We start from the raw sequence: 22,189 nt of genomic DNA on the forward strand, positions 1-22,189 counted from the left end.
AATGGGGGTTAAGTGACTTGCCCAGGGTCACACAGCTAGGAAATGTCTGAGGCCAAATGTGAACCTAGGATCTCCCATTTATAAATGTGGCTCTTAATCCAGGCAGGAAGTCTTAATGAGTGTATGTTCAATTGGATTTCATTACTGAAACTTATAATACCACAAAAGTTGTGGAATGGAGAAACATGGAAGACTTCTCCAAATCCCACAGATATAAAAGGACTTCCCTCATAGTTTGAGAATAGTCAGTTTGGGACCAGTTATAGCAAGTCTCTTTTATAAGTCAGCTAGGGGGAATACATTTACAGAATTTGTAACTTAAAGAAGTATTACAGACTAAGAACAGAAATAGCACCAAAAATAGTTTATATCAATTCATGATTGACCATGTCACTGAAAGTCAAGGGATGTCTTAAGGAGTTGGTGTCTAACCACTGAGTTTGATTTCAAGAGTAACTTTGCCTGTCTATGGACTATGCTTTGCACAGAGGAGTAAGAAGAGAATTTCCTTCCTCTTTTCTGAGCCAGGTGGTGTTAGGTACAATTTAAAATGAATTTCTTCAACCAATTTTTATTGTACATTTACATGAAAAAAATTGTGTTCTGTGCCTCCTTGAAGGTGGGGACTATATCGCAAATAAAATTTTAAAATCTTTTCTTTGGTGCCTAGACCCACATTCTGCACAACATAGATGAATTAATACATGTTTTTATTGTTAATGAAAATAGGTGATTTGTTTTTGTACTTGTCTATATCCCTTTCTGCTGTTATCCAGGCTTCTAATAGTTCAGTATTCATTTTTCCTAAACTGTGGCAATGCACCCAAACCTACTGTATGTACTCTTGAAAATGTTCCATGCTCCAAAATTAATCATCTATATCACATCCTTACTTTCCAATATATCATATCATCATTTATTTCAGTGTGGCTAAATTCAACTAGTTTTTAGGAGGAAAGTAGAATAATTTAATGATTCACCAGTAAGATATGAATGACTGACAATCTCTTCATTTTCATAGCAATATTTCCATTTTATTAAAGGATTTTCTAGTTAACTCGAATATATCTTTGGGGGAATTCCAATAAGTAAAACAGAAGGAAAGGATTTGTTGTTGAAGATATTTGGGGGTAGGGGGAATACCACATAAATAGGCTAGCTTCTCCCTATGAAAACATTTGAAAGATTTTTACCTTCTATTGCTTGAAGAGTTCTGTATAAAGTTGTACATGGCCCCGTCTCTGCCCTCAAAGTAATATGTGAAAAATGATGTGGAAAAAATAAGAGGGTAGAATTACTTTATACATTTTAAACACATTTTTGAACATTAGGCTGGAAAGGACCTAGACATTATCTCTTAAAATTTCATCTTGTTAGCTTGAGGCCACCACCATTACAAGCTAATAATATCTTTTTTGAATTTCAATTTTGTCATGTAATATAATAATGATTCCTCCCACCTTTTTGATCATTTGTACTTCTTACGTTTATACTAATTGTGCTTTTGACTGAGTCCTTGAAGAACAGAGGAAATACCACAGTCTTGTAGCTGGGAATATGTAAGCACCTTGAGGGCAGGTATTATTTTATTTTTTAATCTTTGTTGTCCCCAGGGTCTGTCACATAGCCTATTCTTCAGATAATCATGTGATTTCTGTCGCTTTTGGTTGTTGATATGGTCAATTATGTGGATGGTTTTCCTAATATTAAACCATCCTTGCATTCCTGGTATAAATCCCACTTGATCATGATCACTTGCTGTAGTCTTTTTGCTCATTAAGGAGATTAGGCTGTAGTTTTCTTTATTTTTGATCTGCCTGGCTTTGGAATCAGTTCCATATTTGCATCATAAAAGGAATTTGGTAGAACTCCTTTGCTTATTCTGTCAAATAGTTTGTATAGTATTGGGATTAGTTGTTCTTTAAATGTTTGATAGAATTCACTTGTGAATCCATCTCGTCTTGGGGATTTTTTCTTAGGGAGTTCTTTGATAGCTTGTTCAGTTTCTTTTTCTGATATGGGATTATTTAAGTATTCCATTTCCTCTTCTGTTAGTCTAGGCAATTTATATTTTTGTAAATAATCATCCATATCACCTAGATTGCCATATAGCCAGTACTTCAAAAATATTTTTTGATTATCAATACCTTTTTGATTGTAAACTATCTTCTCAAGATTAACATTCATTAAATGCCACTTATGTGCAATGCATTGACTGTGCTAAGCTATGAGGATAAAAGACCAAAAAACTTCATATAGCTTTTGCCTTTGAGGAGGTCACATTTGAATAGTGGGATGCTCTGTATTTATAAGTAAATAAATGAAAAGTATAGGCAAGCAATATCAAAAGAGACAAAAGTAGTAATACTTTGGGAGATCAAAAAAACCTTGTGTAACTAGCAGTGTCTGACCTATGGCTGTGGGAAGGTATGGGTGAAGGGGGGTACATTCCAAACTGGGGGAGACCACTTGTGCAGTACTGAAAAGGAGGGAGATGGAATGCACCCAATTAAAGCTAGAAGGTTAGCTTGACTGGATCAGAGAGTGTGTTAAGGGTTGAGTAATATTAAATAAGACTGGCAAAGTAGGTTGGGATCCAGAATGTGGAAGGCCTTAAATATGCTGGATCTTTTCATCGATTCTTGGCAAACTCTACTCTTTGCAGTTTTTCACATAACGAGAAGAATATTTTCCCCCTACCTTTTGTGTTCTTTCTCTAAGCCAGCTCCTTAAATCTGGACAAATAAATCTTAATCTTCAATCTAAAATTTTTTTTAAGCCTTTGGGTGAGACATTTTTGACAAGGACATTTTGAAATTCTAAATAGTTCCCCTTCTTCGTGTGCATATTTACCCACTCTGGGAACCTTTAGAGATTAGTCAGGCCTTATTTCCTGTTGTCAAAACCACAGTGCCTATCTGCCTTCCTTTAGGTTATATTTACTTCACTCTTCAGTGATTGGGTCTCTACCATGGGTTCTAACTTCCTGATGGAGAAGTGAGATTCATTGATCTGAAGTTCACAGGAATTAGATGTGAATTTAGAGATCATCTTGTCCAACCCCTTCCTTTTACAGATTAGAAAACTTACACCATTGCTTAGCATTGCATTCCGAACCCTTTACAGATTTTTCCCATCCTATATTTCCAACTTCATCCTCAGAGCCATGTATTATGCTGAAGAGAGAGAGAGAGAGAGAGAGAGAGAGAGAGAGAGAGAGAGAGAGAGAGAGAGAGAGAGAGAGAGAGAGAGAGAGAGAGAATGTGGAATTATATATCATAGCTGTCGGTAGCAATGTCTTGTTTAAATATTGTATTTCCCAAGCTCCCAACCAGTTCATAGCATTCAGTAGGGACTTCATAAATGTTTCTTGTATTATGAGGTTATATTTTATTTGAATTTCAGTGTGGTGGAGAGCTCGCTGGATCTGGAGTTGTACTTGGTCCCTGGGTTGAACTTGAATTCCACTGCTTACTGTGACCTTCTACAAATCATGTAACCTCTCAGAACCTCAGATTGTCATCTGGAAAATAAGGATTTTAAAGATATAATTAACCTTACAGGGATTATTAGAAAAGTATTCTATAAACATGGTTTACGAGTTTGTGTCTTCATCTTGGGATGCTAGAGGTAGAAGGAAGCTTAGAAAATAGAATCCAGAACATTAGAGCTGGAAGCTTTGCTAGACATCATTTAGTCCATCTCATTTTTACAGATAAAGAAACTGAGGCCAGAGACTAGAAATGTGTTAATCTGTGAATACAGAATAAGTTGACAGTAGTGTCACGTCTAAAACTCAAGCTTCTTGACTCTTAGACTGCTTGCACCTGAACTGTTAAGCTTGGAGGCCTTTCTTATGCCCCTCCTTTAGATTGTTTCAGTTTCTGAAATGTACTTTCCCCTTTGTGATGATCTCTTTCATTTGCCAGTTAGTCATGCTGGACTACTCTTCAAGCACCTGGTATTTTTGAACCTCTGCTGAGCTTCCAACAAAGTAGTTTTAAATAATTTCCTATGAGTTTACTTAACCCTTTGAACTCTCTCTTTTAATTCTCAAATCCTATTGCTAGTGGGTTTTTTTTTTAAACCCTTACCTTCTGTGTTAGAATTTATACTAAGTATCAGTTCCAAAACAAATAGCAGTAAAGGCTAGACAATTTGAGATTAATTGCCTTGTCCAGGGTCACACATCTGAGAAGTGTCTGAGGCTAGATTTGAACCTACGCCCTCCTGACTTCAGGCCTAGTACTCTATCCACTGCCGCCTAGCTGCCTCTAGTATTAGTATTTTGCAAAAGCTCCTTTTGTTAAATAATGGAATGAATCACTGCACCAGGGGTTTCTTTTACTTTCTTACCAGACGGGCACTCAGACATGATTCCTCTGTGAATACTAACACCTAGCAATTGCCCCCTAGTAATCTGAATTTGTTATTTTCTCTTCTCAGAACCAAGTTCAGGGTGCTTTCCTTTTCTGGGGACTTAAGAGAATTGGAAAATGTCATTTTCCTTTGAAGTCTTAACTTTCACTTATTGGTTCTAATTATAAAGGTGTTTGAATTCCAGACACTCAGCTTTTACTCCTGGACCTCAATTTGGAGTTTTTCCAATATTATTTACTATTTCTATTGAGGAGATTTTTCCCCCTAATATATTAAATTATCTCTATACCTTGCCTTTAAATCAAAAGCTCAAAATCATTCTCAATCTCCATCCCCATTACTTCATTCCTAAGGACATCAGGGAACACCCAAGCCCAGAGGATCTTCTACTGTAGGCAGACAGAAGAAATTGGTTATGAGGTTTTATCTGTTTCAATTAATAGAACCAGCTTATGCCAAAAGTGCCAGCATATAACACAATGAGTCCTTTAATTTTTTTATTAGGAATTGTTACAGAGGCCTATCTTGATTTTAAACCCTCCCTACTCCCACCTCCTTAGTTGGGGAACATGAGATCAATATGTGACTACCTACCAGTTCCCAGGGGATAGGGAGGGATTAGTAGTCTTGACAGGCCACCTTCCCATGGGCAGTTCACCAATTAGAGATGTCTTGGATGTTGAGAGGAGAGCTGAGGGGTGAATTCCCTAATTGTATTTATAGATCCTGTCATGGAAATGAGGGGCCTTTGAATACTGAAAAATTCATTTGACCAAATTAATTCATGTTGACTAATCATTTAATAAATTAAAATCCAAAATTATTGCTTCTTGGGATTTTTAATCACAGTATCCCAGCCTTCTACTGTCTAAGTTTACTCAGTAATATCATTTTATAGTATCAATGCCGGGTTAAGGTGTTTATATTTCATTATAAAAGCAACAAGATACCAATGAAACTTCTTGACCAGTAGTAATAAAGGATTATTTGAATGATAAATGATAACTAAAGATAAAATCTGCGCATCATCTCCTCCCTTCCTCTCTGGTTACCTCCCTCTTCCCTTCTTGTCCCTCCTCTCTTTTTCCCTTCTATTTCCCATTGATTCTTCAGTTGGTCTGTCTCAATCAACTTGGAGTGGTGTATAAAATAAATCACTCTTTTCCCTAAGATAAGTAAGGGATTTATTGGGGAGAAAGGTAAAGATGAGAAAATGGAGAGAAGGAGGGTTTGGGATTTCCCTAATACTAGGATAGTTCCTAGGTAGGAGGATGGTGGAATATAGTTCAGATTGGGAAAATGGATCAAAAGCTCTGGAAATTCAGTCACTGTAACACAGCAGAGAAATTGGCTCTGGAAATTCAATCACTGTAACACAGCAGAGAAATTGGAGAGAGTTGGGATTTGTCCTTCTTTCTGTCCCCAAGCCAAGAGACCCTTTCTCCTTTCTGTCTCAAAGGCAAAGAGACCAAGATTTTCAGTTTTACTTCTTCTTAACTGTCTTTCTAGGCCTCATTCCAAATAGAATGTTCTCCTTGATTGACAGTTCTGGAGTGTTTTTTTTTTTTGCTTTTCCAGCCTTGTTGCAGGCTTTTCAAATTCTCTCCTCCACACCAGGAAAGTGACTGGTTAAACACACATTGTATGAGAAGGACCATCTTTAAATCAGCATTTGAGAAAGCTCTGTTATATATCCATTTCTCTTTGAAAAAAGACATTCCCTTTCTGTTCAGGTACATTCATTTTTTAAAATTGAAAAATTGGATAAGTTAAAAAGAGTCTTTATATTTATGTTGTCACTCACATAGGGTCATAGATTTAGAATTAGAGAGGATAGATAACCATAGTTTAGCCCAGCACCTTCATTTAACAATTTAAACCCAAATTTAAGAGCATTTACCAAGCCTCTACTATGTTCCAGTCAGCTAGATTAGGTGCTCTGTATGTGGGGGGGAAAGCAAAAAAATAGTCCCTGTCCTTAAGGAAGTTACATTGTGCTACATGAAAATGGAGAGGTGAAGGAGATATACAACTTAAACATAGATAAGTAAACACATGAAAATTTGAGAGGGAGAGAATACTAACTAGTTGAGATAGTATTGGGAAGGCTCTCTATGTGAAATAGTTCTAGACTGAGTTTGAAGAAAGCTGAGGATTATAAGAGGTAGTGATGTAAATGATCTTCATTCTAGGCTTAGAAGACAGCCTGTTCAGAAGCCTCAAGACAGTTGAATTTGGGGAATAATAAATTGGACAATTTGGCTATAATGCAATGTAAAAAGTATAAAGTAATTTGAAAAGATGAGTTTGAGCCAGATTCTAAAGTGCTCTAAGTGCTTAGTTGGAAAATTATTGGTTATGTAGGAAAATTAGAGAGAAAAAAAGTCAAGGATGAATCTAAATCTAGCACACCCAAGTGCCAAAAAGATACTGGTAGCCTAAACAGAAATTGGAAAGTTAGTAAGAGGTTATGGATTGGATTTAGTCAGTTTCAGTTAACAAAAATTTCTCAAGTGATTACTTTGTGTCAGTACTGCTAAATTGCTAAGCACTGGAATTGGAAATATAAGCAAAAAAGAATGACATTCCTTGCTCTCAATGGGAGAAGACAACACATAAAAAAAGAGATTAAAATACTGGGGTATTTACCTATGCCAAGGGCATGATATCAGGAAAATTATAAACACAGTTAGGAGGGGATTGAAGGTTGGCTAGTCTGGATATTGCAATTATTGTGTATGATGTTCTTCTGTTTCTGCTTATTTTACTCTGCATCATTTCATGTAGATCTTTTTTTCTGAAATCCTTAACCTCCTTAGGTTCCTAAAGCAATATTTTATTCCATTACCAACATATACCACAATTTGTTCGGCTGTTCCTCAATTAGTGGACATCTCATCCATTTCCATTTCTTTACCACCACAAAAAGAACAACTATAAACATTTGTACCGACCCAGTAGTGGTATTATAAGATCAAAAAGTAAGCATAGTTTTATAGCCCTTTGGGCAGTTACAAATTGTCCTCCAGAATGGTTGGATCAGTTCACAACTCTACCAGGAGTGCAGTACTGTATCAATTTTGCCACATCTCCAACATTTATCACTTTCTTTTATTGTCTCATTGGCCAATCTGATAGGTGTGAGGTTGTACCACAGAGTTGTTTTAATTTGTATTTCCCTAATCAAGAGTCATTTAGAACAATTTTTCATATTATGAATAGCTTTGATTTCTTCATCTGCAAACTTCTTGTTCATCATATCTTTTGACCATTTGTCAATTGGAGAATGACTTGCATCTTTATTAATTTAACTTGGTTCTTTATAAATTTGAAAATTAGACCTTTATCAGAGGATATTGCTATAGAAATTTTCCCCGGCTTTTGTTTTCCCATCTAAACTTGGTTACATTGGCATTGTTTATACAAAAACTTTTAATTTAATAAAATCAAAATGATTCATTTTACATCTTAAAATGTTCTTTATCTCTTGTTTGGTCATAAATTCTTTATCTCTTGTTTGGTTATAAATTCTTCTTTTCTCCATAGATCTGCCAGGTAAACTATTCTATGTTCCTTTAATTTACTTATGGTATTACTCTTTATATCTAAATCATATACCTATTTTGACCTTATCTTGGCATACATAGGGTGTGGTATAGGTCTATACCTAGTTTGCCTCTGATTCTTCTAAATGTATCATGTTTTTCTTCTTCCCTTATATTGTCATCCCCTTAAGTGCTACTGTGCCTGAATATGTTTCTTATTCTCATTTAGTCTTTAAACTTAGTCAGCTATGAAGTTCAGCTCACATATCACATATAAGGCATTTAGCCTTACTTCAGAGGTAACCAATTTTCTTTTTTACTCCACAATTGTATTCTTTATGGTGAAGAATTGTCACACGAACATTTAAAGTTGGCAGCATTACAGGAGAATTGGGCATGTGTGGCTTTCCTCGAACAAGAGCAGCTGTTTTTGTTGAGATCTTTGCAAGTTCAAGGTCTGATATGTTTTTGTAATAGATAAGTTTTATTTATTTTGCAAATATTTTGCTTAATGTACTATATATGCTAGGTTAATAAAATTCATATTAAACAAACTTACGAGTTGTGTTTCGTTTATCTACAGTAACATGACATCAGAAATTTTGTAGCCTAGTACCTAGTACCTAGTAAAAACTCAAATCACATCCTCTCAGATAAATGTATACAGCACTTTTCATGGAAGTTTACATATACTTTAGAAATAGATACTCAGTAATGAAGAATTGTTTCCCCTTTCTAAAAATTGGATGCTTCAGAAGTATGTCTATGTAATTTTTTGTTTTTATTAGTATTTCCAGACCCAATATGCCTTAACATCAGAGTCATTTCTTTCTTTCCATTTTTGTAGGATTCTTTCGGTGCTCTTTATGACGTCACATGTTAATGATCAGGTGGAATTCCCCATCTTTTGACCTCAAGAACTAAATGTGTATTTTAATGTAATTTGAAGGGAGTTCTGCCCTAATTCAATGAATTATACGAAAATGAGCTACTGTTGCATTTGATAGATTATAACATGGTACATGTGAAGGCTATTATAAGCAACTTGTATTCTTTAATAAAAATATTATTTTTTAAAAGGATGATTGGTCAGGAGAAATATAAATCAGATCAGTAGCAAATAAATTCATCTTCTCTATAGTTTTCTAGAAGAGATCTTAGAGATAATCAAGTTGAACCTATTCATTTCACAAATGAAACTCAGAGAAGGAAAGTGACTGCCTGTAACCACAAAATTCTTTAGGGTTTCTTATATATATTGAGTATAGTAGAAGAATCCTAGACTTGGAGTCTGAAAAAGCTGTGAGTGCTGACCTGTCCACATTTGGCCACTGGTTTTGCAATTTAAGCTGAGTTTTATAGGGGCCCTTATTTTGGAGGAAAAATTGTTATCTTTTGTTCGGTGACACTTTCATTTCCAATTATAGCCCTCTCTTCTGTTCCCAGAAAGTCATCCTCTGTAATTAAGAATGAAAAATGAAATCAGACAACAGGCATTTTATTAAATGCTTGCTTTGTGCCATACATTGTGCTAAATGCTAGGGAAAAAAAGGAGAGGAAAAATACACTTCTTGCTCTCAAAGAGCATACATTTTAATGAGTCAATAGCTTGTAATACTTAGGAAAACAAGATATATACAGCTTAAAGGTAATCTCAGAGAGAAGGTACACTGGGGAGAAAAACCAGGAAAGGCATTCACTAGAATGTGGGTTGATAAGACTTAAAAGAAGTTAATGGAACAAAGATGTTGAGGTGAGGAGGATACCAAGCTCTCCAGACATGGGGGACAGATAGCACATGAAAAGTCATGGACTTGGGACCTTGGGATATCATGATCAAGGAGTTTCAGAGAAGGAAATATTGCTGGATGGTACAAGTTGAGAAGTAAGAAAGTAAGTGATGAGAAACTTGGAAAGGTAGAAAAATGGGTTAGATTCAGAAGGGCTTTAAATGGCAAGCCACACAGAAGACTTTCTTTTGGAGACTATATTTTCACTTGACCACTGTCAGTGTTCATTACTATAGGGAAGTTCTCCAAAACCAGCAAATACATGGTTAAAAAGAATGATATGATTTACATGTTGTGGGAATCACTCTAATCTTTTTCCATTGTATTAGCTCAAGGTATCAAATGGATACTTTTAGTCACTACTTTATGTGTGTTCATGGTTTTGTCAGCATACTTTCTGAATTTCCATCTTCTCTAAAATGAAGGCTTAGACTAGATTATCTCTGGGAGCCCTTTTACCTGTAACATTCTAGAAAAAGAAGGATAAGTGTTTATTAAGCATCTGCTATATGCTGTGTATTGTGCTCTACATATATTTTCTCATTCTAAGACAGCTCTAACATCTATATCTTGACTTTCTGTGATATATATTCTGTATTCTTAAATCAATCTGTGATCTGTGAAACCCTGAAGACATAGCCACATTTTCTAAATGATATGATGAGGAAATTGATAAACAAGATAGCTCTTGTGTAGGAAATACACTCAGCTCTACATGTGTGAAATGCACCCTTTTTGTGTGTGACACATTTTTTTTTAAATGGCTGGAAACCAGTTGATTTGTGCCCCATGACAATTCTGAAAGATGGAAAATCAATTGACACAAAATCTTGCCTTTGAAGGGCTGGGAAGCGAACTTGTTTTGCTTTGGGAAAGTTGATTCTATTGTTGTAGCAGAGCCAATAATTTGTTTTGGTTCTCTTTGTGTAAAAAGCTGATTACTGTGGATTTGAAGAGAGCTAGCAGTGACAGTCTTACTGACTAGACTTTTAAAAATGAATGTAAACTTACCTGTTTGGTTAGGAGCACTAGAAAATTGACAGGGGCTGCAAAGATAAAATTCTGGTATGTTAGGGATACATTGACACAGAGGCACCAAATCATCTAATTAGTTCAAATGTTTATAGAGTTGAAATGTCTCTTGGTCTCCCTGTCTCTCAAATTTTGAGACCTTTCTTCAAAATAGAAAATCAACCCCAAGGGTTTCTTCTTGGTTTTAATGAGTCATCAAAATGTAGATTCACTGCATTCTTTTATCCAATCGAGGCCCTCATTGACATAAACAGTCTTCTCCCAAAACCAGGGCAGAGAGCATGGGATCTTTATGCAAAACTCTTCCATCTTGGAGACCTCATTCATCCCACAAGTATTTCCATGGCCCATCATGCGCAAAGACCCCTGCTTGGATCTAGTAAATTAAATAATATATTTTTAAATAATATAGGCAAACCTTAAAACACTTTATAATTTCAGCTTTTATTTTTATTCCATGAGGAATTTTTAAAAACTGATTGCTTTCTTACATATGTGCTGACTTGCTTTAGAAGGATACTGAGAACAAAACCAAACCACAAAAAAAGCATGTTTGTCATTTTAAAAATATAGCCCATTCCCTAGAAAGTTAAAGAAAAAACATACATTATTTCCATTTTTGTTCATACGATGTGTGATTACAGTGAGAGGTGACAAAGAGAAAGCATCTATTGATAATCAAAGCATTTCCTATACCATTGGTTTGCACTGGCCAGTCTAATCAATAGAACCATAGAATCTGATACAACAGAATTTGAGAGCAAAAAAATGTAATTCTAGAACTTGAAATATAGAGGAAGAAGAAGAATCAATGACAGAGTTGAAGAGCCACTGAATCTGGAGATCAGGATTCAAGGGTCAGTCCTACCCCTTATTGTGTTTATGACCATGGCTGAGCCACACATCATCTTCCCAAGTCACATTTTCCTCACCTATAAAATACCACTTACATTATAATTGTTTTGCCTGCCTCACAGAGCTGTTGTGTTCAATATAAAAATATAAAGGGCCATATAAATGACAGTTGTTGTCCTTGACTCAGAATGTATTACTTTGTATATACTAAGCATTTGAACTGAGCTGATCACAGGACTGCTTGGGGCATAGGTTGACTTATTAGATAGCCAACTCTAGAGGTGTCTTCATATTCTGTAGCTGCTGAGATCTTTCTTGAATGTTATGGATAGGAGAGGCTTAATACAAAGGGACTAGAGAACCAACCTTCAAACCAGAAAGGCCTCAAATCAGTACCTGCCCTTGACATTTATTGGCTCTGTGACTATGGGATAACTACTTAACTTCTCAGTGCTCCTGACAACTCTGAGACTATATAGAAGTTTCAGCAGAAATACCAACTTAGATTGATAGATGTGGTTTCCTCACCTGTGAGTGCTCTACAGCAATGAAATTACAGATCCAGTCCTTAGCCCTATTAGTAGGGATTACTAGGTATATAAATAAAATTTTTAAGTGGAAGTACCTGGTCAAGTTGAAAATAGGCAAACTAGAATAGCAGTAACTTACAAGTATTCATTCAAATTAATCTTGTATTTGCCTAGTTATCTACATGTTTTATTTTCCAGTAGGATAGAAGTTCCTTGAGATGAATACTTTCTGAGGGTTTGTTTCTCTTTTGGGAATACCCCAGCCTACCCTAATGCTATTTATTATGGCATATAAGTGTCTTTGATATATGTTTGAATTGAATAAATTCAGTTCCTACCTATTCGCATTAACTGTGCTAAGAGATTGCTTAACTAGAGTGTAGATGCTCACCCACAGAACTCTGATAGCATTAATTTTTGCTAGGCAAATAGAGATTTAATGAACAAATTTTTAAAAAGCAGACTCACTAAGAGTGAAAAAGTAACCTTTTTTTTCTCTTGATAGATTGAGAGACGGCTTGACACAGTGCGGTCAGTGTGCCATCATTCCCACAAGCGCCTGTTAGCATGTTTCCAAGGCCAGTTTGGCACAGATTTGGATAAGCGACATGTAAGTATTTGGCCTTTCAGTGATGTGTTTGCTTTCATCTCCGCCTTTCTCTTTCCTCTTGATCAGGTGCCTTGCCAGGAAGTCAGGAAGTCAGTACAATTCTAGAATAGAAGGGGCGGAGCTACCCCACATGTTGCTGTCCCTAACCAGTAAGAAGCTTTGGGACATGACCGTCTAAGAGCAGTAACATTCCTTGTGCTGACAGTGCTGTTGTATCCTGAGCCCCACTCACTTGCATTGTTTCCTTCCTCTTCAGTGATAGGTGTTTTGAAAGACTGGGTTAGCATTTGTCATGGACAGAAAAGAATGGGCTTATTCAGTTCAGTGGAACCCTGGAGTTCCCACACGACACCAGGCGAGCACAGAGGTTGCTTTCATTCTCATGCATTGTAATCCATCTGGCAGTTCTAACCCTTACTTTATAAATTCTGAGATTATACATGAACATTAAATCTTATGAGCCTAATTAGACTTCCAATAATAGTCATTTGTACATGGGAAAGCTAATGGTAGGATCATAGAGCATTAGAGCTAGAGGACTTAGAGCTAGAGGACACCAAGATAATTTAGTCTATTGTTTTTAGAACTTAAATAGAAATGAGGCCACTAAACTTGTTCATAAAAGTCCCTGTAGATGCAGATTGACTTGAAAAGCCACTTATTAATAATGTATTTGTTCTTTTGTATTTTTTTAAATTTTGTTAAATATTTCCAAATTACATTTTAACCTGGTGGGGGTGGGGTGTGGTGGGGTGGGTAGGGGGTCGGCGCACATTTGACAACTTAACTTTAACACACTTGGAGAATGTCAGTTTCTGAAGGGAACCACAAAATACAGAATGTGTGAATAGAAAGGAGCTTAGATCTAGAATTTAAGTGCTAGAAACCACTTTTGAACATAGAATATACAATGTTAGAACTGGATGGGACCTTAAACATGAAGGTAGATCAAAGAATTTAGATCTTGAAGGGACAGTAGAGAACTGTATGTCACTCTTTTTTTAGGAATCCTCAATACATGTTAGAGCTGAAAGGGAACCATAGTACACAGAATGCCAACTGGTAGAGACTTGAAACATACATAAGATGTTAATATTAGAAATGGCCTTAGAATATAGAACATAAAATATTAGAATTAGAAGGGCCCTAGGACGTGGTTCAGAAGAGTTTTAGGGCTGGAAAGAGACCTCAGTAATTGCATTGTCTACCCTACTCATTTTACAAATTAGGAAACAGACACAGAGTGGCTTGCTTTCAAGGTAACACAGCTAAGCGGCACACATGAATTTCAGACCCATCTTTTTCATAAGTCCAGCATTTTACTTATTTCATTTTCTTCTGAATATACCAAGAAACACCAAGTCTTCATAATACTCACATTTCTACAGCACCTTAAGGTTTGCACTTTCACTTCTGGTAATTAGGGCAGACTTTATCAAGGTGGTGGCATTCAAACCTTGAAGGTTCACCTTTGAAGGGTATCAACACTTTATTTACCAGAGGCAAGTCACTTTAACCTCTGAGTCTTGTTACTTTTGGGGTATTAATAATATTTGCACTGCATACCTCAATATTGATTTTGAGAAAGTGCTTTCTGAATCTTAAAGACTAGAAAAAGAATTTGCTAATATTGATCATATAAATACCTTTATTACTAATAAGTAATAGTACTAGGAAAAGTAAATATGTAATAGGTAGAGATGGATAAGATGTTTGAGATTTCATAAAAAGGTTTTCTTTGCATCAATCCCCTGCTACATAGAAAGGGTCTTAAAATTTTTGTTTTGAATTTTTCCTCAGAAATGTTGGGCTTCACTTGTATACATATAATGGAGATTGTATATTGTTTAAGAAGCCCTTAACTTGGAGTTGGGAGAACTGGATTCCAACCCTATCTCTAATACTTATTAGTCTTAAGAACGTGTACAATTCACTTTTTCTGAGCCTCATTTTCTTTCTCTGTAAAATGTGAGGATCAGACTATATGGTCTCCAGGGCCTTTATCTCTAGAGTTCATTAAGCTCTAATGTTCTGTTTCCTATTCTTTTGGGCTCTAATATTCTATGTATTAAGGTTTTATTTGGCCCTAAAATTCTGTGATTTTGAATCTCTTTAAGTATGAGAGGTATGAGAGTACATAAAAAAGTAAAAGTTGGACACAAGTTGGTGAAAGTGCCTTCTGAATGTCTCCTATCTTCAGGATTGGAAGACAACAGAATGCCACATATACTGTTGGCTTGATGTATTGATTAGTTTTACTGAAATGTTTCTTTTTATTCTTTTATTCTCTGTATGGGGAAGGGAGGGAACATCATATTTGTAAGTGAAGGTGATATAAAAACAAAAAAATAGTTAATTTTTAAAAAAAAATTCTTATCTTCTGTCTTGGAATCAATACTGTATATTGGTTCCAAGGCAGAAGAGTGGTAAGGGTTAGGCAATGGGGGTCAAGTGACTTTCCCAGGGTCACACAGCTGGGGAGTATCTGAAGATTTGAACCCAGGACCTCCTGTCTCTAGACCTGACTCTCAATCCACTGAGCTACCCAGGTTCCCCCTAAATTAGTTGATTTTTAAAAAATAAAGTGTTGCTGATTAATAATGAAGCAAAAATATGCTTTTGCTTTACAGAAGAAACTCCCTTTGACTGCCCTTGCTCAAAATATGCAGGAAGCATCTACCCAGCTTGAAGAATCTCTTTTAGGGTAAGCATTCACATGATTCTAAAAAATGAAATTCCATGAAGGAAAATGGAGCCATATATAGACTGTAGCTATCTCTGCAAATTGAAGAGAGTGCTGACATGATCATGTTGCTATAGAAAGGGAAGAGGCGATGAGCTGAGTAGCAGGACAAGGAAAGGTGGCTTCATGCTGAATGAGCTGTACAAAAAAAGAACCATATAAGAGAAAGCTGGCAGGAGAGGCAACTGCCTTGGGATGGGAACTGATCTGGGAGCACTCTGGGAAAGATCACTAGGCTTAGAGTGCTGTGTGACTACATACAAACCACTTAACTTCTCTGAGCTTTACTATCTGTAAAATGAGAATTATAATACCTACCTTATGAGTGATATCATCATAAGGACAGCTTGGAAATGTGGGTTGCTTTTCTTGCTGAATTATGAAGGGAGGCTGGCCAGAGCACACCTGAGGGGTTCCTTTTCTTCCACTGGGGTACATTGGAGGGGGAATAATTTTAATGAACATAAGTTATCTTGTATCCAGAGCTGGCAGAATTGAAACCATCAATAGTAAAACAGTTTGTATTATCCATTGAGCCTGCCTCTTCAAAGGATTCTTCTTAAACTCTTCCCTCCTCTGTTCTGCTCTTGACTGCTATAACTGCTCCACTTATTATATTCATTTTGATTGGTCATTTGCTACATGATAGATATCTGTCACCTTGAAAATAAATTTTCCTTGCCCTGGTTTCATTAACACCACTGTAGTGGGCCTCTTGTTAGGCAAGTCAAATAGTGTTGCAGCATTCTCAAAACATGATGACTTTTAATCCACTACAACTAAAAAAACTAATATCTATTGCCTCTTTTTTTCTGCAGGGGAGAGGTGGAAATTGGGATGGGTCAAAGAATGATTCAAAGAGTGATATAGGTTCTTGCTATCACGAAAGGTTAAGAATCATATGATGTCTGCTGTATACCATTGAAGGATATCATCAGCATAATTTTAGATCATCCATCAGCTTACCTTAGTTCTAAAGTGCCAAGTTATACCACTTGCCACAAGAATGAGAGCTTATTTTTAAAAATACTGACCCATCCTTGTCTACCACTTGTCATCATGTTCCATATGCCCTTAAGGTTCTTCATGATTTGGTTTCTAAGTTCACCTTTCTTAGATTCTCTGGTTGTGATCATTCACCTGCTCATATCACCTTCTCAACTGATGTCCATGTCTCTGACCCTAAGGAATTCTATCCAGTTTCATCAGCTGGTAATATAGGCCTTACTTAGAAGTCCATCACCTTGTGGCTATCATGACAGTTTTTCTTCCTTTCCCTCAGTCCATTTTTCCTTGAGTTTCCTTGATGTCCTTTGCATCAGACTCCATATTTTGGATTCTAGACATTTTCAAACATCCCCCATGTCTGGAACTCTCTCTCTCTTCATTTCCACCTTCTTACTTCTCTGGATTCCTTCAAGTCGCAGTCAAAGTCTCATCTTCTGCAATAACCTTTTCCCAGGCTCTTTAATACTAATGTCTTCTTTCTGTGATTATCTCCAATTTATCCTGTTTATACATGGTTGTTAATATGTTATCTCCTTCCATTAGAATATGAATTCCTTTTAAATTTTTTTGTTTTATTTGCTTTTCAGTAATATTTTATTTTTTCTTCAATTATGTGTAAAAACAATTTTTTTTAAAAACCCTTACTCTTCATTCATAGTTAATCATTGTATAATGTTGCTATTTTATTGTGTATGATGTTCTCCTGGTTCTTCTCACTTCACTCTGTATCAGTTCATGTTAAATCTTTCCGGGTTTTAGAAAATAAACTCCTTGAGAGCAGGGACTGACTTCTTTTTAATACTAGCATTTTAAGCACAGTGTTTGACATATAGTAGGTGTTTGTTAAATGCTAGTTGACTGACTGACTAGCTTTCCCTCTCTTACCTCCCTCCATTTATACCTCCAAAAATACCAGTTTACTTTCCCTTTCTCATTCCCATTTCCATTCCTTTGGGTATACTTCCTAGATGCCCCATATTCATCCATATTCATCACCTATTTCTTCTGCCAATAGCTTCCTCATCATTCTCAGTCTGAGCAGAATTATACTTCGTTAGACCATTTGCGTCCTGGTTCAACAATATGCATCTGCATTTTCAAATCTTAGCAAGGAGACTGGGTGATATTTTGGGGCTTGAAGCAATCAGCACAATATCATCCACAAATGGTAGCACGTGGAACCTGTAAACCTCAAAATTCCTTAGACTTATAAATGTTGGAAATTTCACCATTGGGATATTTCATACTTGGAAAATTTCTTACTGATAGTCTATTGGAATGGGAACCCCATTGGCATGGGAGGTTCCTTCTCTTCCCTTCTTAAGATTACTTTAGGACAGAAACCTTTTGCTGAACAATGGAAAGGACTTTGACCTATGCTTAAGCATAGAACAGGAATTTCTTTGAATCATGATTGATTTTAGAATTGATACAATGGAGATACTTGGAATAAATCTCCACCCTATTCAGTCCTAACAGGATTGAGTAAGGGCTGCAGCCTAGATCAAAGATTTAATCATTTGAAAATATGACCTTCAACAGACATGTGCAAAAGCCAGAAACCTCTGGGCGGTCCTGGGTTAAGCTAGAGCCTCCATTGGCACAGGGAAATTGATGAACAGTGATTGGTAGATGGGAGAACTGAGAGGAGGAACTTGGATGGTTTCCTTAAAGATAGGAGGGTCTGAAGACTTGGGGGGGAGGGGAGGAGTTTGGTCGGGGTGATTGCGGTGGACTCGGAGAAGCTTGCGCTGAAGGAAGCTGAAGGTGGGGGCCTCTGAGACTGTTTCTCCATTTTGGTCACATAAGTGATAGGGACTGATCTCTTTTCTTTGCCCCAGCTATCTAAGGGCTTGGGCCTTTTGGCCCAGCCTAAACAGAAGGGGTATTTAAGCCCTATTCCCTTCTCTCCCTTTTTCTTTCTCTCTATCTCTAATTCCTTTCTTGCTTCTATTGTAATTAAACTCCAAAAAAGGCTGACGGCTGACTTGAGTTTTTCATTTAGGAATTACATAGCTGAATTCCTTGGCGACCTTAAATTAATATATATCAGTCTTTTAAAGTGATTCCCTTGTCACAAACCTCACCATCTAGAGAGAGAATCTACCAAAGACATTCCCATGACAATGGTGAACACCTTTGACAAATGTTTTGTCTCCTTCTTTTAAGCCTCACTTAATGTCAATCTTTGAACAAAGTTATTCCCCGGTTGAGTCTAGGCATGAAATCTTGTTTGATCTTCAAATTCATAATGGCAGACACCTTGCTGAAGGAGAATCTTTAAGGTGGCATTTTTCTCTAGTATGTGTGTATGTGTGTTTCTTTTTAAATAGAAATCTAGAGAGAAAAAGAACAGATTTTAGAAGGCAAACATGTTGGGAGTAATAATGGAAATCCAAAAAATTAAAAATGCTTTGAGGTTTACAAAGTACTTTATATATCTTATCTCATTTGATGCATTCATCACACCTGAGGTATATGCCTTATGAGCTATTATTATTGTCCTTATTTATATGATTTTTTTCTAGTCTTTTAGAGTAACTTTTGAAATATCTTTAAAATTGATCCCTGCCTTTAACATTATGTTGCCTCCAGCACAATATCTTCTCTTTCCTCCCAAGAATCATCATTTTTCACAAAGAAAAATAGTCATGCAAAATTTCACCTGTGTGGTTTTTATTTATTCAATACCTATAGCTACCAAGAGGAAGTGAAGGTTCAACTATTTTTCCCAACTTCATTTTCTTCTCTGATTTCTATTTCCTTATATATTAAGTAAAGTATAACAGTATTCAAGTCCAAACTGGTATTTGTGAAAAGAATAATTCACTCAAGAGTACTTGGTCATTCTGTTCAGTTTCACTTCGTTTGGTTGTTGTCCTTCCAGTTTCATTTATCAATATTATTAGGATGATTTAGATTATTAGTTGGGTCTCACATTGAGCCATTTCTAAGTTCTTTCTCATTTCCACTGCTTTTCATTTTTTGAGATGAAATTATATAAACTTTTCTATCATCACCTTTTGATACTTTGCAAATGAGCTCATACCCTACATTGGTGTTGCTCTTGACTGCTCTGTTTCTTTACTTAACAAAGAGGTTAAGTTTACTAGGTGAGGTGGTTTCAATTTATTTTTTTAACTTCCTCCTTGAGGTTCTTGTTTTTGTCCAAGTTAGGTTTCTCTAAGTGATGGAAATCAGTCAGAATCTATTTTTGTCCATATTTTTCAGGGTCAGCAGCTTTATTTTGGTTTGGTTCGAATTGTTTTATTTGTATGCAATGTCTTACCTTCTTTTAATTTGATATCAATTTTGCTCTAACCAGACTAACAGTCTGGTACAAATATCATCAGTAACTCATTGTTTCGCATGTAGTAAGATATAAATACAATTGAAAATATTTAATATTCAGGTCTGCTTTCCAAATGTCTTCTTAATGTATATGTGTGTATTTTATTTTCTCCATATGTATACACATACATACATATTCCTGCTTTTGATTCTCTATAAGCCTGTATTCTTACTTTCTTTGTCCTGAGCCATATTTTTCATTGTGTGGGAGAGGGATACATCTTCTGTATGCTCACATTTTCATGGAAGTCACTGAGTACATGTTGAATCCTGGATTTAGAGGATCTTCATAGAGTTCTTCATAGAACTCAAAGGCAACATGTAACAATGGAATGAAAAATGAAGACCTCTGTTGTTAAATTGCAACTCTGGCACATGATCTGATTGACTTTGGACAAGTGATTTCACTTTTACAGGCTTCCTTTTCTTTAAACATAAAATGAGGGGTTTGGACAGCATGACTTTTGAAAGTCTCTTTCAATTTCACAACTATGCACCTGTACAGTCTTTTTCACCCTATTTGACAAATGTTGGTGTGTAAATCTGTAGCCAAATTCAAAGTGTTCTCTTGGCCAATATGTATCCTGAAGAATATAAGGCAAGTTGACCAAGGGTCCTGTAAAAGTTGAGATTTCTTGTTGCTTTTAGCCACACTGCTAGACCCTTCACTGCTCTGAAGGGAAACTGTGAGCCATCATCCTTCATTTTGACTGCAACTCTTTCATGTTGCTTGGTTTTGTTTCTAATCAGATAACATGGATATGGTTTTATTCTTTCAATTCTGCCACTTTTGCAACAGCAGGAAAAAAGAAGAATCTGAAACACTAGTCACTGAAAATCATTGTATTTTTATCTTTCTCATATAGCAAAGGTCAAAGAATATATGAGCTTTTGCAATGCCAATATAGCTTTCATTATGTCCTTCTGTACCATAATGAAGTATTGCAGCAGGATTTTTACAGAGAATAGAACTCCATAGATCTTTTAAAAATGTAGATACTTGTGTTTTTTCATCACTTCATTTTGCAAATATATCCCTTCCATTCCTACCCAGCAGATAAACCTTTGTAACAAAGAATAAAACAAAAAGAGAGAGGCAGAGAACAATTTAACAAAACTAATTTAATCACCTAAATCTGATAATATATGTAGTAGAAAACCTATGGTGCCTTGCATCCTCAGAGAAGATAAAAAGGTACACTTTCTTTTCTTTGGAGACAAATTTGGTCACAATTACACAGCATTCAGTTTTCCTTTATTTTTGTACTTTTCATCTTCATTTTAGTCTTTTTTGTTGTTGTTTATGTAGAGCATGTGATTAATAATGGTATTTATTTGTGATTTGTCAGTAGCCCTTAGTTTCTTAATGGCATATGTTTACTTGGGGTTTTTGCTTTTAAAGGAAAATGCTGGAATCCTGTGGAGAGGCCCAGAATCTGTTGGCTCAAGAACTCAGTCAACATGAAGTTTTTGTTGAAAAAGAGATTATGGAACCACTGAGTAATATTGCAGAGGTAAGTTATTTTGAATTATAGTAGTAAAGAAATAAAGTTTATGATGAAAAAAAGTTTTGCTTTTTTTGAAGGAGAAAAAGGCTTCTTCATGTACTTCAAGGTACTTCATTCAGCATGACTGTCTGAAAATGGGTTAGCTAGTTCATTTCATTATAGATAGATATTTTTTATATGTATATGTGTGTGTCTATATCTGTAGATACATATCTGTGAATGTAGCTCTATCTCAATTATACACAAATACACACAAATAATGTGTTAGCAAACTGTAATTTCACCAGTTTGGATATGTGCTCTTCCTACCCGTTTTTGCCCTCCATATCTTAGTAGATGGTTCTTCATCATTTGCTAAACAAACTTCATAGTGATATGTGATTTTCCCAAGGCTAGTCTTTGGAGAACAGACACAGCCGATTGCCAGACTTGTACTTGAAGCTTTTCCTAGATTGTTGGAAGGTTTGCTCTGCTGGTTTAGCTTTCAACAATCCAAAATTGTCTTCTACTCCACAATGAGACATTAGAGGACTTTAGCAGACATTTAAAATGCATCTTTTTAAATTAATATCTTAAGGTTTTTTAAAAACCCTGAAATTGGTAACATTTCGTTTCTTTTTTATTTCAGGTGGATATCCCAAACATTCAGAAACAAAGGAAACAACTTTCTAAATTGGTTTTAGACTGGGATTCTGTCAGAGCTAGGTAAACATAGAAAGATATTTTTGAAAAAATGTTAATGTACTATTCCTTCAAGTTTCTAGCAATTTTAACCACCCAGGTCATAACAGAGTTAAAGGCCTCATCAACAGAAAGCCATGGCCCTGAACTCATATT

General features: G+C 35.9%; 1 protein-coding gene across 6 annotated transcripts in view; it reads left to right on the forward strand.

The window, feature by feature from the left end:
• The window catches only part of ARHGAP17 (Rho GTPase activating protein 17), a 131,003-nt gene that overhangs the window by 64,529 nt on the left and 44,285 nt on the right, over positions 1-22,189 (forward strand). For all 6 annotated transcript variants that reach the window (XM_007499043.2, XM_007499037.3, XM_007499038.3 and 3 more), the window contains exons 3-6: positions 12,638-12,742; positions 15,373-15,446; positions 21,247-21,358; positions 21,981-22,057. In XM_007499043.2, coding sequence (XP_007499105.1) covers positions 12,638-12,742; positions 15,373-15,446; positions 21,247-21,358; positions 21,981-22,057 — 368 coding nt within the window. The remainder of the gene's footprint in view (positions 1-12,637; positions 12,743-15,372; positions 15,447-21,246; positions 21,359-21,980; positions 22,058-22,189) is intronic.

The sequence above is a fragment of the Monodelphis domestica genome, chromosome 7 (genome assembly GCF_027887165.1).
Source record: "Monodelphis domestica isolate mMonDom1 chromosome 7, mMonDom1.pri, whole genome shotgun sequence".
Taxonomy (NCBI): domain Eukaryota; kingdom Metazoa; phylum Chordata; class Mammalia; order Didelphimorphia; family Didelphidae; genus Monodelphis; species Monodelphis domestica.